We start from the raw sequence: 17,282 nt of genomic DNA on the forward strand, positions 1-17,282 counted from the left end.
ACACACACACACACACACACACACACACACACACACACACACGCACACTACACACACACACACACACACACACAAACACACAAACACACACACACACAAACACGCATGCACGTACGTACACACACACACGCACATGCACGTACGCACGCTCGCACACACACACGCACACATACTCTCCCCCCACACACACACACATCCCTACTCACACACACACATACACACACATATATACACACACACACACACACTCAGTCACACACACACACACACACACACACGTACACACACACACACACACACACACACACACACACACACACACACACACACCCATCCCCCTCCTATCCTACCCCAACCAGTTTCAGCTTCCTTTACATGTGACAGTTGGTTCTTTTGTGTGCTGTATATGTACGGAGCATAATAAGTAGAGGTTACACGCCGAGTTTCAGTGATTATTAAAAATAATGGTCGAAGTTAGCGGATCATGAAAAATGCGAGCTTTAGCGAGTTTTTTCATGACCGCGAACTGAGACCATTATTTTTTATAATCACTGAGACGAGGTGTGTAACCTCTTTATTCCTCCTTTCTTCAGTTATTCAAAGAAAAGAGGAGTTTTTTTGCGAAAGTTTGATCGAATCCTATTCACTCAACCAGTCAACCTGCGCAGGCGATCGATTAATGCGCGGTTGTATAGTTCCGTGCAAATCATTCCATTCTGTTAACACTTCTTGTCAGTTTTCCTATTTTGGACTAAAATCAAGTACACAGATATGCTGTTATTCTGCTGTGGCGGCAAAGGCAGATATTGTGTGTTCTGTATATGTTTTGGTATCGCTTAGGATAATGTTCTTTCGTCAAATGGGACTAGCAGACGAACTTTTGCACCCGTGTTCCAACGTTAAAAACTGTATGAAGTTCAGTTTTCTGGGGAAAATAGTGTATAAAACCGCTTTGATGTTGTTTAAATTGATGAGATGTGTGCATTTGGTTGCGTGTGATCTGTTTATAAAATGAAATATTGTTGAAAACTGACCGTCGGATTGCAGTCTGTTGTCGAAGAAACTGAGTGAAAAGAAGGGGAACTACTCTTGTCTGTATGAGTTACTTGCCTTGCGGGAAATTGCTTGTGATGAACGTTTGAGCACGGCAAATCTAGATTTAGAAAACAACCGAACTCATGGATTTTATATGAAGATTCATGTGTTCAGGCCTGTAGTTGTTAATTTAAATGCGGTATGTTTGTTTTGTTTGCTCCAGAGATGTATACTTCGTACGTTAGAGCGTTCGGAACTTTTCAGTCGCAAAAAGTAACCGAAACAGAACAACTTCTCAACCCATTGCACTATCGAGGATTCAGGCTGTTGCTGGGTCGTTATTTGTTTGGTTGCTGGGTCATTATCGAAAAATAACTACCCCTACAAGTTTACAGAGGTAAAGAATCAGAGGGGGGAATAAGTAGAGGTTACATGCCGAGTCTCAGTGATTATCAAAAATAATGGTCGAAGTTAGCGGATCATGAAAAATGCGAGCTTCAGCGAGCTTTTTCATGACCGCTAACTGAGACCATTATTTTTGATAATCACTGAGACGAGGTATGTAACCTCTTTATTCCTCCTTTCTTGAGTTCTTCAAAGAAAAGAGGAGTTTTTGTGCGAAAGTTTGATCAAATCATATTCACCCAACCAGTCTACCTGCGCAGGCGATCGATTAATGCGCGGTTGTATAGTTCCGTGCAAATCATTCAATTCTGTTAACACTTCTTGTCAGTTTCCATGTTTTGAACTAAAATCAAGTACACAGTTATGTTGTCATTCTGCTGTGGCGGTAAAGGCAGATAGTGTGTGTTCTGTTCATGTTTTGGTATCGCTCAGGAAATGTTCTTTCCTCGAATGTGACTTGCAGACGAAGTTTTACACCCGTGTTCCAACGTTAAAAACTGTATGAAGTTCAGTTTTCTGGGGCAAAATAGTGTATGAAACCGCTGCATGTTCTTTAAGTTGATTAAATGTTTGCAATTGATTGCGTGTGATCTGTTTATAAAATGAAATATTGTTGAAAACTGACCGTCGGATTGCAGTCTTGTCGATGCATCCGAAATCTGGAAGGGGAACTACTCGTGTCGCTAGACAAAGTATGAGAGTTACTTTTCCTTGGAATCTTGCTAGCGATAAACGATTGTGCACGGCAGATCTGAATTCAGAAAACAACCAAACTCATGGATTTTATATTGAGATTCATGTGTTCAAGCCTGTAGTTGCTGGTTTAAATGCGGTATGGTTGTATTGTTTGCTCCAGAAATGTATATTTTGTACATTAGAGTGTTCTGAACTTTTGAGTCGCAAAAAGTAGATCCACAGTGTGTACAGTCTCTACCCATGAGCTATCGAGGATTCAGGCCCGTTGTTGGGTAAGTGATTTTGGTTGTTGGGTAAGTTACCGAAAAATAACTAGCCCTACAAGTTTACAGAGAGAAAGAAGCAGAGGGGGGAATAAGCATTGTTCATACGCATCTTATCAATTCAATGCGGCGGTTTGCGCCCACTTTTGAACCTAACCGCTCACCATATCAACGCATACAAGGTGCCTGGAGGTGGCTATCGTCTTTTTTATTCCCCCCTCTGCTTCTTTCTCTCTGTTAACTTGTAGGGCTAGTTATTTTTCGGTAACTTACCCAACAACCAAAATCACTTACCCAACAACGGGCCTGAATCCTCGATAGCTCATGGGTAGAGACTGTACACACTGTGGATCTACTTTTTGCGACTCAAAAGTTCAGAACACTCTAATGTACAAAATATACATTTCTGGAGCAAACAATACAACCATACCGCATTTAAACCAGCAACTACAGGCTTGAACACATGAATCTCAACATAAAATCCATGAGTTTGGTTGTTTTCTGAATTCAGATCTGCCGTGCACAATCGTTTATCGCTAGCAAGATTCCAAGGAAAAGTAACTCTCATACTTTGTCTAGCGACACGAGTAGTTCCCCTTCCAGATTTCGGATGCATCGACAAGACTGCAATCCGACGGTCAGTTTTCAACAATATTTCATTTTATAAACAGATCACACGCAATCAATTGCAAACATTTAATCAACTTAAAGAACATGCAGCGGTTTCATACACTATTTTGCCCCAGAAAACTGAACTTCATACAGTTTTTAACGTTGGAACACGGGTGTAAAACTTCGTCTGCTAGTCACATTCGAGGAAAGAACATTTCCTGAGCGATACCAAAACATGAACAGAACACACACTATCTGCCTTTACCGCCACAGCAGAATGACAACATAACTGTGTACTTGATTTTAGTTCAAAACATGGAAACTGACAAGAAGTGTTAACAGAATTGAATGATTTGCACGGAACTATACAACCGCGCATTAATCGATCGCCTGCGCAGGTAGACTGGTTGGGTGAATATGATTCGATCAAACTTTCGCACAAAAACTCCTCTTTTCTTTGACTCGGAAGAACTCAAGAAAGGAGGAATAAAGAGGTTACATACCTCGTCTCAGCTGAAGCTCGCATTTTTCATGATCCGCTAACTTCGACCATTATTTTTGAGACTCGGCATGTAACCTCTACCTATTTTCCATCTCTCAGCCTCACTGAAAGAGTTCATTGGCGCCTTTGACGTCAGTGGTGTCCTTATCTAATTTGACCTTATCTGATAATTTATGAGTGTGATGAATACCCCTTTGCGTATAATCCAAACGCGGAATGATAGTCGAAATACTACCGATCAAAGCCTATATACTCGTGTGACTTGTTACGTTCCGCACTAACTGTATGGTGTTTGGGCTCAGATACACTTTCTACAGGCGAACTTGCCAAACATCAAGCAATACCTTGAAGGCATGTTTGATAGATGACTTCATGGATTCAGCTTGTAACTTGTTTGTTTGGATTGAACGTGTTCGTGCAATGTATCAAAGTTGATTAACCTGACTGTCCTGACTTTCTTCACAGATGTTTAAAAAAAAAGACAAAAAAAGACGACTGCATGAGTTTAGATTTAGTTTTACATGTATCTTGTTCATTTGATCAACGCACGATAAAAAAAAAACTGACGCACGGCACGGGCAAAGCCAGCCACCGGCAACGTTGAGCCGCCGTCTCTTCACTCCACTATAACTCGCCATACACACCACACACCCCTCTTACCTAGTCACACACCACCACACACACACACACACCCCCCCCCCCTTCCCCTCTCCTCCGTATCAGAAGTCTGTCAGTTCCCGGTTGACCTTACTATGAACCCACGATGGCACGGCAAACCTTTCGACCCGGAAAACGGTAGTGGGATGAGTCAAGCGCGATTGATCGGCGGATCCCCAACTAACCCCGCTCTTCTCGTCAGGGTCTGGCGAGCGGGACAGAGGTTCACCGGGGCGAGTTGAGCGCCCGGGGGGTTCCAGGAAAGATGGATGGTGCGCTATTATGGGTCCCAAAGCCCCTTGAACCCTTTACACCTTGAGTTTCCTTGTCTGCAGCTGGCAAGGAAACCGATTTTTATACATACCGTATTTGGAGCTTTTTACATTTAGTCAAGTTTTGACTAAATGTTTTAACATAGAGGGGGAATCGAGACGAGGGTCGTGGTGTATGTGTGTGTGTGTGTGTGTGTGTGTGTGTGTGTGTGTGTGTGCGTGTGTGTGTGTAGAGCGATTCAGAGTAAACTACTGGACCGATCTTTATCAAATTTGACATGAGAGTTCCTGGGTATGATATCCTCGGATTTTTTTGATTTTTTTGGATAAATGTCTTTGATGACGTCATATCCGGCTTTTTGTAAAAGTTGAGGCGGCACTGTCAAACCCTCATTTGATTGAAATATTGGCCAAGCAATCTTCGACGAAGGACGGACTTCGGTATTGCATTTCAGCTTGGTGGCTTAAAAATTAATTAATGACTTTGGTCATTAAAAATCTGAAAATTGTAATTAAAATTATTTTTTTATAAACGATCCAAATTTACGTTCATCTTATTCTTCATCATGTTCTGATTCCAAAAACATATAAATATGTTATATTCGGATTAAAAACAAGGTCTGAAAATTAAAAATATTAAAAATTATGATCAAAATCAAATTTCCGAAATCGATTTAAAAGCAATTTGATCTTATTCCTTGTCGGTTCCTGATTCCAAAAACATATAGATATGATATGTTTGGATTAAAAACACGCTCAGAAAGTTCAAACGAAGAGAGGTACAGAAAAGCGTGTTATGCAGCACAGCGAAACCACTACCGCGCTGAACAGGCTCGTCAGTTTCACTCCGTTTTGCACAAGCGGCGCACTACGGTCATTGTGAAAAAATGCAGTGCGTTTAAGTTTCATTCTGTGAGTTCCACAGCTTGACTAAATGTAGTAATTTCGCCTTACGCGGCTTGTTGTAATGTGTTATTGATATAAGCAGATTCGCGATCGTCGATAATGATTTTTCATGGTGTTTTGTAATCTTTAAATTACAGAGGAATTTTTATTTTAGACAGTTTGAAACGAGCTATTTTTCGCGGATGTATTTACTGTGCAAACAAGTCTAAATATGGCAAAATTGTCACGTGATAATCAACCGTTTGGTTCCGGGGCTCGCTAGAGCAGACGATTTTTTTTCTGTAACGAGGTGACAGTGATGCAACCATAATTGTTTTAATTTTTTTTTAAGCAACATTTAGTCAAGCTCAGTCGAACTCACAGAATGAAACTGAACGCATTGCATTTTTTCCGCAAGACCGTATCGTCTGTCCACCGCTCGTGGCAAAGGCAGTGAAATTAACAATACAGAAAAGCGCGGTAGCGGTTGCGCTGAAAAGGATAGCCCGCTTTTCTATATCTCTATTCTTTTTACCTCTCTGAACGTGTTTTTAATCCAAACATATCATATCTATATGTTTTTGGAATCAGGAACCGACAAGGAATCAGATGAAATGATTTTTAAATCGATTTCGGAAAATTAATTTTGATCATAATTTTTATATTTTTAATTTTCAGAGCTTGTTTTTAATCCGAATATAACATAATTATATGTTTTTGGAATCAGAAAAGGATGTAAAATACTATAAACGTAATTTTGGATCGTTTTATAAAAAAAATAATTTTAATTACAATTTTCAGATTTTTAATGACCAAAGTCATTAATTAAATTTTAAGCCTCCAAGCTGAAATGCAATACCAAAGTTCGGCCTTTGTCGAAGATTGCTTGGCCAAAATGTCAATCAATTTGATTGTAAAATGAGGGTGTGACAGTGCCGCCTCAACTTTTACAAAAAGCCGGATATGACGTCATCAAAGACATTTATCCAAAAAATGAAAAAAACGCCTGGGGATATCATACCCAGGAACTCTCATGAAAAATTTCATAAAGATCGGTCCAGTAGTTTACTCTGAATCGCTCTACACACACACACACACACACACACACACACACACACACACACACACACACACACACACACACACCCCACGACCCTCGTCTCGATTCCCCCTCTATGTTAAAACATTTTGTCAAAACTTGACTAAATGTAAAAAGAAATGAAATCAATGTTTCAGAATCCAGCATCAGCAATATCCAGTCAGCTTTTTACTTCTGAAACACATGGACATGCTGGCGATTCGGCAAAGCCAACGGTGAGCGACTTTTTGAATTGAGTCAATTTTGACTAAATGATTTAACATAGACTGGGAATCGAGACGAGGGTAGTGGTTTGTGTGTGTGTGTGTGTGTGGGGGGGTCCTGATTTGGCCTATATGGTCCGCTGGACCCAAAAAGCAACAACTAACTAGCTAACTAACATGTATGTCTGTGTCTGTGTCTGTGTCTCTGTCTCTGTCCGTGTCCGTGTGTCTTGTCTGTATGACTGTCAGTCTGTGTCTCTGTCTGTCTGTCGGTGCGGGTTGCTTCACTATATAGATTGTAGGTTTTTCTTAAAGTGTTCCAAAATTTAATAATGTTTGTTTTTTTGTTATCATTCTTTTGGATTTTTAAAATTCACAACAACAGCACAAATGCTTCATCTTATTTATTTCTTTTTTTCAGATTATTTTTGTATTTTTATAAATATATTTGTGTGGAATGTATTTCAGTTTATGAGTTGAATATTATCGTATATTTTTTATTGTTTGTCAGTGTGTTTAGTATTAAGCATATTTTGGAAAATATTTTTTGAAAGTTTGACTAAATTGTAGAACACAGTTTAGGGAAAAATTTGAGTATATTTTGAGATTGTCTTATTTTCATTTTTTTCATAGTTATTATGAAGAAGGCTAGGGCGACCAGTGTGTGCGTTGGCTCTTTTTTAAACATTTTACTTCTATTTTCTTTATTTTTAATCAATTTATTTTTTGCAGAGTCAGAAGAGCGTGGAAGGACCGCCACAGCAGTCACAAACAGTCCACACAGCAGTTGTAAGATACACCGATCTCTTGCTTGCTTGTTGTTGTTGTTGCTATTGTTGTTGTTGTTGCTATTGTTGTTGTTGTTGTTGTAGTTGGTGGTGGTGGCGGTGGCGGTGTAGTGTCGTTGTTGTGATGATTTTTGGTGTTGGATTTTATTGTAGTTGGAAGTGGTTAATCTTTTATTGTTTATATAATTTGTGTGTGTGTATTTACTTTATTTCTTCAGAATCAGATGAGTGTGAAAGAACCGCCACAGGAACCACAGCCGGTCAACAAAGATGTTGTAAGATACACCGATCTCTTGCTTCTTCAGTGTTGACTGTTGTTGCTGGTAGCGGTTGTTGTTGTTGTTGTTGTTGGTAGCGGTTGTTGTTGTTGTTGTTGTTGTTGTTCTTTTTCTTGTTCTTGCTGTTCTTGTTGTTCTTATTGTTCTTGTTCTTGTTCTTGTTCTTGTTCTTGTTCTTCTTGTTGTTCAGTACAGGTAACCATCCAACTCCTCCTAATCGTATCTACTTTTAAATTACTTCAGGCTCAGCCCCCGAAACCGGAACCAGTGACCCCCAAACCTCTGACCTTGACCAAGAAGGACAAGGTGAGTTTCTTTGAAGGCACAGTCCTTGTAACAATACGACTCACCAACTCGTATCTGACCAGGCTGTTTCAAGGGATACTTCATCCACTTAGTCACATACCAAATATCAACATGCTGGGTGCTTTCTGTGCAGAACGCGATGTTGTTAAAAGAATTATATTTCTTATCGGACAGTAGCGGTAATCTGTGAAATAAGTTCATAACAACAGTCTCACTCGGCGCAGGAAGTAGTCATCATGTTTTGTTTTGTTAATAAGGGAAGCCATGATCTTAACGCATGTAAAAGTCTGGCCAAATCCGAGATGGTGATGATAGCGGAACTGTCAGCTGTGCCGTCATTTTTTTTTTTTTTTTTTTTTTTTGGGGGGGGGGGTGTCCTTACACCTGTTCCTTGTTCCGGTGTACTCTCACGCCGCCCCGCCGTCCCTGCATTCGCTGCTTCATCCACATCTGAAGTTTGTTCCGCTGCCAGACCTGTCGATTTTACAGACGCTCCAGGGAGGGATGTCGGGTCGTTGCGGTAGGCTACCCTCGGAAGTTGACACTGCACTTCTGCTGAGTCACTTCGACGGTGTTCAGTAGTGGGCTGTCCCGAGCTAACGGACTCAGCCCACTACCTACTATGCCCCCGACTAATGACATTGACTGCTAAGTCGCGGAGCCAGACTGAGTGAGCGTCCCCTCCATAGAGCAGACCGCCACCACATCCCTCCGCCGACCCCCCAGAACGTCACACGTTGAAGACTGACAGCAGAAGTACTATTCAGGGAAGGATGGAACAGGAGCAATGAGACCAAGGTCACCATGAGAGCTCCGGGCATGAAGGGCCACAAGAGCAAGGACAATTTATAATTTTGGATGATTAATGAGATGAAGATGTGCCGTCATTTTGCAGAACAACTGTAAGTGGGATTTTCAAGTAAGAAGTATTGTAAAAAAAAATAGAAAATAAAAGGTAACCTTATTTATCAACTGTATAAGACATTATAAATACAGATTAAGTCGCGAAAACCTGGAAACTGTTTAAATCTTTCGTTCTTCCACATCAGTGTTGACTAGTCCCTGTCTGAGCGATCGATAAGAAGAAGAAGATTTTGACTAGGCAGACATCCTATGGGATATATAACTGCACTGTCTACTGCACTGGAAAATTACATTTAGAAGCTATTCGGACTATTATTGGTGGTGTTCGTGGCACCAGCCACGAAATTTTTTACAAAGAAAGCAGATATTGTAAAAGAAAGAAAGACAGAGAAGACATAAATTGATTTCATATCATAAAATGGTACATGGCAAATGCCCTCATTATTCATAACATTTTTTGCCACCTTTAACTTCCGATGTTAACCCCTATCATAGAAGAAGACCGCTAGAAAGAAGAGTACCCGCGTGCAGAACGGAATTATACCGTCGATCTGCCTTACCATCTACCACTGTCCTTTGGAACAACTTGCCTGACAACATCAAAACAACTAACTCAATCAGCGAATTTAAACATTATTTAATTTCTCCTGATTATAATGTACCTGCCTATTATTATTGTGGTAAAAGAATGGGCGAGATTCACCATTGCAGACTGCGCCTAAACATGAGTAATTTGAATTCTTATTAATTTTGTGTAAACGCCACTTAAAGGAAAAACCGCAGTGCGCGTGCTGCTATTTGAACGAAACCGCTGACCATTATTTGATACATTGCCCTCTGTACGAAGATGCTCGCCTGTATACAATAAATGCTCTATCTGTAAATTACAGACATGTTGATATTTTGTTAAATTGTAGCGAAAACCTTGCTCTTCGCTCTAACAAGTTTATTTTTGAAACTGTACAATCGTTTATTTGTGAATCTGGTCGTTTTTGTTGAAGACTTAGTGCGCATACTCATGTAAACAACCTGACAACCCCTATTTTGTATGCATTCTTTAGATATGTCAATCAATCAATCAATGAGGCTTATATCGCGCATATTCCGTGGGTACAGTTCTAGGCGCTCTGCAGTGATGCCGTGTGAGATGAAATTTTATACGGCCAGTAATTGCAGCCATTTCGGCGCATATTTACCTTTCACGGCCTATTATTCCAAGTCACACGGGTATAGGTAGACAATTATTAACTGTGCCTAGGCAATTTTGCCAGGAAAGACCCTTTTGTCAATCGTGGGATCTTTAACGTGCACACCCAATGTAGTGTACACGGGGGGGGGGGGGGGGGGGGAGTTCGGACACCGAAGAGAGTCTGCACACAAAGTTGACTCTGAAATAAATTTCCGCCGAACCTGGGATCGAACTCACGCTGACAGCGGCCAACTGAATACAAATCCAGCGCGCTACCAACTGAGCTATATCCCCGCCCTTAGCGAACTACTGCTTATCTGCCACTGGATTACAGTTTATGATTTACTATGTAAATTCTCGTTTGTATTCTCTCTTTCATCTCTTTACATGTCTCTATCGTCTCTGATCGTTCTTTCTTCCCCCCTCCTCCCCACCCCCCTCCCCCTCCCGTCTTTCCCCTGCTAGTTCTGTCTTACTCGTTGCTTGGTTTACTTTGACTCTGATTTTGATCCAGATAGTTCTATAGTATATTAGTAATGTTATGTCCGACCTCACAATTGTATTATTCTCCAACTGCGTAGGGCACGTAATGTAAGCGTTCGCTTGAGTTCGTGTCCCTATTATTTATCGTTTTATAATTGTATCATGTTCAATTGAATAACACCTTGTTGTGCCTTTTACGTGATACTGTCCATGGAGAACCAACACTAGCCTGAAATGGTTTCTTTTGCCGTGTAACTGCCACACTGTGATACAAACATGTAGATTTGAAACTAATACACCATACATTTTACGGGCTGCCATAAACGAGATTAGATCGACGCTCGCCTCAGACAGCACTCTCAAATCGAGAATCTGTTTCTCAGGTCGAACAATTTGTTTCTCGGGTCGGAAGATGTCATGTTTAGCATGTGCCGCTCTAAAATAAAGAACACACAAAACTATGTTTATGGTACAGAAAAGTAGTACTTGTTCTTTGCAAACATCGGCACTCGTATTCACTCTCACGGGCAGAAAGGGCTCAGTTGTTGCAATCTGCAGCTTTCAATACGACGCGCTATACAAAAAAGGTAGGACTCTTGGTATTCCCAGACAAGACAGAATCTGTCACAAATGTTCATCAGGTGACCTTGGGGACGAGTTCCATTATATTTTTGTATGTCCTTTCTTTACCAATTATAGAAAACAGTTGTTACGGTGCTATTATTATGCCCGCCCCAATTCAGTTAAATTCAGAGAGCTTTTTTCCACTACAAAAAAGAGTTTATTGCTAAAACTCGCAAAGTTCATGACACTTGTCATGGACTGTTTGAGAAGCGAGTAAAATTTAATTCTCTTTTAGCTTTATACTCCGTTATCTGTTTTGTGTTGTTTGTAATTTTGTTCTTATGTTAACCCACCCATCACCCACCCCCCCCCCCCCCCCTCTCCCTTCCCCCCATTTCCCATAGTAAAGAAATGTATGTAATCACTTTGCACTTGTAATGTTTTATTATTTTTTGTATTATTATTATCATTATTATTATTATTATTATTATTATTATTATTATTATTTATTATTATTATTGTTGAATTGTTTCTTGTATTGTTTTTGCTCTCCCTCACCCCTCAACTCCCTTTTCTGTACATAGTCTGATTTCTTTTTGTTTTAGTTCCTTTTATTTGGTGTTGAATGAAATGTGTTTTTATTGTGTTTTTTAATTTTCCATGTACCCTCACGGGGTTTTATTGGAATAAATAAAACTTGAAACTTGAAACTTGTCACACCCTGAAAGTACACAAAAGACGGGACTGTAAGGTGACTCGGTTTGACTCACAAGCTAAAGTTTGAAGAGGCAGCCTCAATTCCACCCTCACCATCCCCCTACCCCCGAAATCCAAAAACCGACCCTGATCTCCTAACTCGATCCCTATGCACTAACACACCCACACTTCACACCCCCCCCCCCCCCCCCCCCTCAGTCCCGCATAAACTCTTAGCCATTGTACGTATTGGGTAGCGCCAGGTTCACATAGGATTCTTTTGTTGTGCGTAGCTAGACATCGCCAGGTAAGCGCAGGGCAGCCCTTCAGAATGGGAGGGTGAGAAAGCAAGCTCAATTAATTCCCCTGCCATTTCATTCAAAAATTCTATGTCATTTTAAGGCATTCTTCTTCTTCTTCTTCTGCGTTTGTGGGCTGAAACTCCCACGTACACTCGTGTTTTTTGCACGAGTGGAATTTTACGTGTATGACCGTTTTTTACCCCGCCATTTAGGCAGCCATACGCCGTTTTCGGAGGAAGCATGCTGGGTATTTTCGTATTTCTATAACCCACCGAACTCTGACATGGATTACATGATCTTTTTCGTGCGCACTTGGTCTTGTGCTTGCGTGTACACACGGGGGTGTTCGAACACCGAGGAGAGTCTGCACACAAAGTTGACTCTGAGAAATAAATCTCTCGCCGAACGTGGGGACGAACTCACGCTGACAGCGGCCAACTGGATACAAATCCAGCGCGCTACCGACTGAGCTACATCCCCGCCCCTAAGGCATTCAACTTGGCTGTCTCGCACACTTTTCGAGTCAAAGATATCTTTCACAGGGTTCACATGACCTCTACTCAATTGAGGGCAGAGTACCCCCAACATTGACCTGGTAAAAACGTAAGGCACCAATTTTTTTTAAGTGCGCGAAAATTCAGATGAGGCACAACTGCGCAACTTTTACATTCGTGGAGAAAGCCAAATCAATTATCTATACAAAACAAGTTGTTTTGTTTAGCTATCTTTTGTATTTTTTTGCGCATGAGCGGTCGAAAATGGGAGGGTAGGGTATCATGACAAAAAGCGCCTATTTTAGCAATGACCCAGTGCATTGCTTTCAGAAGCATCTATATATATATACGACTTGTGTCTGTGTGTTTGTGTGTTTGTGTATTTGTGTATTCGCCATGCACGGCCAAAGTTCTCGATGGATCTGCTTCAAATTTGGTGGGCATATGCAGGTAGACCCGGGACACGACACAACCTGGTCGATATTTCAACACGTGCTCTCAGCGCGCAGCGCGGAACCGATTTTGGTTCCACCTCAGCTATTTTGGTTCCACCTCAGCTACCCGGGCCCCCATACCGACACACCATAGCCGCTACACCACATCACAACGCCAAAGTTCTCGGTGGATCTTTTTCAAATTTGGACACCGTATTCAGCTACACCCCGGACACAATATCATCGATGAGATATTTCAACACGTGCTCTCAGCGCGCAGCGCTGAACTCATTTTCGTTTTTGTGTTCATTTCACCATTATAAGTAACTCTTCCTTATCTTCTCCAGTGTTTGGCGTTTATCTCCCTTCCTTCGTGTGGCTTTCCCGTTCAGTTGTAAGTTACTACACTGCGCTGTCCACTGCGCTGAGCGTCTTCGGATATTCCCGGCGTTCTGTTACTGTTATTATTTTTAGAAGGTCAACGCAGTGTACAGAACGTAAATTGGACCCGTAAATTATCCTCACTGTAAAAGTGCAAAGGTCGAATCAATTTATAGCCACGCGAAAAATACACTGTCATCTATCTCTCTATAGATACGGCTTCTCTGTGTTTTTGTGTGTGTGTGTGTGAGTGTGTGTGTCTCTATGTAAGCAACACCTGTGCATTGTTCAGTTCTGTTTGTGATGTGGTCTGGCGGCTTTTGTGTAATTTTATGTACTGGCCTTCCTTTGAGAAGCCATAACTTGCTCAGTCCTGTTTGAGTGGAGTTCGCCTCCAAAGGTGATTAACACGGTTACATTCGTCGACAAGGATGGGACTCGATATGGTCAGGATTGGCATTATGGCCACTGAATCATTTTCGTGCTGTTCCCATTCCACGAATCTGGGAGGGACCTAAGCTTGGCGGGTCCATTGTTCGGACCCGGCGAAGCCGGCGTACGGCTCTAAGTACTTCTTCCCGGCGAAGCCGGCTACCCGGCGAAGCGGGTATTCATTCTAGTATGTCTATATTCGAGATGTTATAGGTATTCTATTAAGATGTTATGCACTGTTCCAGAAATAGTTTTAAACCCCGTCATAAGATTGTTGACTAACATCCTAAAATGCCCTGACTTCACATACGTACAGGCAAATGATTTATACATGTACTGCCAAAGTTTCATTTAAGTATTAATACTCGCGTGAATTTGCTAGTCCTCCCTCCCTCCCTCCCTCCATCCCTCCATCTATCACGCCCTCCTGCTCTCTCTCTCTCTCTCTCTCTCTCTCTCTCTCTCTCTCTCTCTCTCTCTCTCTCTCTCTCTCGCTCTCTCTCTCTCTCTCATCTGATGCAGGCTGGATGTAGACAATACTTTAGTATGCTTTCTCTATTACAATGGAAAATAAAACGGATCATATCTTAATTGTATTATGTCTGGTTTGTGTTCGTATCTCTCATCAACCCCTCATTGGTACTATTGCCGCATAAATGATATTAGGAACATCCCGGAGCACAACAAGCTAGGCTTATGAGCGTACTCTTAAAAGCAAATGAAATTTGGCGGACGATTTTAATATAACCTCTCATTGATTTGCAGTCCAATTATATTCACGTACTTTATAAACGAGTTAGCTAATGATGTCATGACTAAAGGAAATCATGGTATTCAGCTTCTGCCAAACCAGATCGAGATCTTCTTAATGCTGTTCGCGGATGACTTGGCGTTGTCCTCCACAGTATGGGGACTATACAGAACCAGTTAAACCTACTCTTCGAGTCCTCTCAAAGACTAGGACTAAAAGTGAAAAGACCAAGGTGGTAGTTTTTCGCAAAGGTGGCCACCTGTCAGCAAGGGAAAAATGAACTTTGGGAAATGAGAAAGTGGAGGTTGTTGGAAAATACAAGTACCTGGGACTAAACTTTTTAACAATGCTAAGTTATAATATTGGTACTGAGGACTTCGTATGCAGGGCGAAGAAAGGCACTATTGAAATTCTCAAGGCCCTTAAAACCAATTGGTGTCATTCGTGCGCTGTATTCTTTAAGTTGTTCGATACACAGATCGTTCCATCATTATTGTATGCAGCAGAAATATGGGGCCACCAGAACAATAAACAGATTGACAAAGTTCACCTCTTTGCCTGTAAGTTGTTTATAAACGTACCCCCGTCGACCCCCAACGATACAATATACGGCGAGCTAGGAAGATATCCACTTTACGTTGATGCTGCTGCAAAATGTGTGCAATACTGGTTTCGGCTGTTAAAACAACCATGCTCTTGACTCTCAAAGATGGCTTACCTGTCTCTTTTGAACAATCACGACAGAGGGCAAACAAACTGGGTCACACATGTCAAAGACCTTTTGTGCAAGTCTGGATATGGTTTCGTTTGGTTGTGTGCTGGGGTGGCAGATGAAAAGTTGCTTCTGGGAGACCTGAAGGAGACAATGAGGCACCAGTTTTCCCAGGAATGGTTTACACGTCTGTCAGAAAGTACACGCCTTGAATTTTACCACAGTTTCAAAATTTGTATTGGGCACGAAGAATACCTGAATATGATTCATGTGAGCCTTTATAAAGTTGCTTTGTCCAGATTTAGACTGGGGGTCTCCCCATTCAATGCCCATCGACATCGCTACTCTCACTCTGACACCAGTCGTGGCTGTCCTTTCTGCCCGGATACTGCTGAAGACGAAAGCCATGTTGTTTTTTATTGCCCCACTTACGATGGCATCAGGCAGAGATATACTGGCAGAATACAGTATTTTTCAGACGAAGACTGTTTACGATATTTGCTCACTTGTACGGTGGAGGATCAGCTTGTATCCTTTGCAAATTACCTGTTCTTGGCCTATTAAAAAGACTTGCAGAAAACGAACCGCTCACGTGATTCTCGCGTTCCCTGTACGAACATAATTTTATATCATGCTCTGGAATCATTCCCCGTAACAAGAGATTGACTTGAAGGTGCCGTAAACGTGAACTCCCTAGCATGTTACAACCTCTTCTTACTATGCATTTCATCTCTGAAAATGTGTGCGTTGATTGGTGTGTGTGTGTGTGTGTGTGTGCGTGTGTGTGTGTGTGTGTGTGTGTGTGTGTGTAAGCGTGCGTGAGTGCGTGCGTGTATGTATGTATGTTTATGTATTTACGTGCGTGCGTGCGTGCGTGCGCGCGCGTGTGTATGTGTGTGTGTGTGTGTGTGTATGCTTTTGCTATCAAGCATATGATATCTACTGTAATAGTTTCATGCATTTGTTTTATGCATTTAATGACTGCTTCAGATGTGTATATTTGCATATAATTTGCTGTGTGTGTGCCCACACACGTGTGTATCTGTATGTGTGTGTGTGTGTGTGTGTGTGTGTGTGTGTGTGTGTGTGTGTGTGTGTGTGTGTGTGTGTGTGTGTGTGTGTGTCCGTGTCCGTGTCTGTACGTGTATATCTGTGTATGTGTCTTGGTGTCGTTTGACAGTGTTTGCTCAAGTTATATTATCTTTCCAAGCTATGTTTTCATGATTATGTCTCATCATTTGGCAGGCTCTTTCTTTATTTTGCCTCACTTATTTGCATGTGTAGGCTATGTTTAAAGCCCAATGTATCACACCCTTATTAATTTCGTTTTATGCACCATTTTCATTTGTCTGAAAATTGTCAAAATCAACTCATTGATTAGAACAATAAAACATCCATCCATCCATCCATCCATCTCTCTCTCTCTTTCTCTCTCTCTCTCTCTCTCTTTCTCTCTCTCTCTCTTTCTCTCTCTCTCTCTCTCTCTTTCTCTCTCTCTCTTTCTCTCTCTCTCTCTCTCTCTCGCTCTCTCTCTCTATGTCTGTCTCTCTCTCTCGCTCTCTGTCTGTCTCTGTCTCTCTCTCTCTCTGTCTCTCTCTCTTCCTCCCTCCCTCTCTCTTTCTCTCTCTTTCTGTATTTCTCTGTCTTTCTCTCTTTCTCTCTCTATCTCTCCCTCCCTCTCTCTCTCTCTTTCTGTCTTTCTCTGTCTGTCTCTTTCTCTCTTCCTCCCTTTCTCTCTCTCGCTCCTCTCTTTCTCTCTCTCACTCTCTCTCTCTCTCTCTCCCGCTCTCTATCTCTCTTTCTGTCTTTCTCTGTCTCTTTCTCTCTCTCTCTCTCTCTCTGTCTCTCTCTCTCTTTCTCTCTCTCTCTCTCTCTGTCTCTTTCTCTCTTCCTCCCTTCCTCTCTCGCTCCCCTCTTTCTCTTTCTCTCTCTCTCTCTCTCTCTCTCTCTCTCTCTCTTTGTTCTTTCTCTGTCTCTGT

At 41.6% G+C, this 17,282-nt stretch overlaps 1 protein-coding gene across 2 annotated transcripts in view; it reads left to right on the forward strand.

Moving 5' to 3' along the window:
- Positions 1–17,282, forward strand: part of LOC138968168 (uncharacterized) — a 44,769-nt gene that overhangs the window by 17,199 nt on the left and 10,288 nt on the right. The window contains exons 3-6 of one of the 2 annotated variants that reach the window (XM_070340725.1): positions 6,564–6,641; positions 7,362–7,418; positions 7,636–7,692; positions 7,939–8,001. In XM_070340725.1, coding sequence (XP_070196826.1) covers positions 6,564–6,641; positions 7,362–7,418; positions 7,636–7,692; positions 7,939–8,001 — 255 coding nt within the window. The remainder of the gene's footprint in view (positions 1–6,563; positions 6,642–7,361; positions 7,419–7,635; positions 7,693–7,938; positions 8,002–17,282) is intronic. The other variant, XM_070340726.1, reaches the window with a different exon arrangement.

The sequence above is a fragment of the Littorina saxatilis genome, linkage group LG6, assembly GCF_037325665.1.
Source record: "Littorina saxatilis isolate snail1 linkage group LG6, US_GU_Lsax_2.0, whole genome shotgun sequence".
Classification (NCBI taxonomy): domain Eukaryota; kingdom Metazoa; phylum Mollusca; class Gastropoda; order Littorinimorpha; family Littorinidae; genus Littorina; species Littorina saxatilis.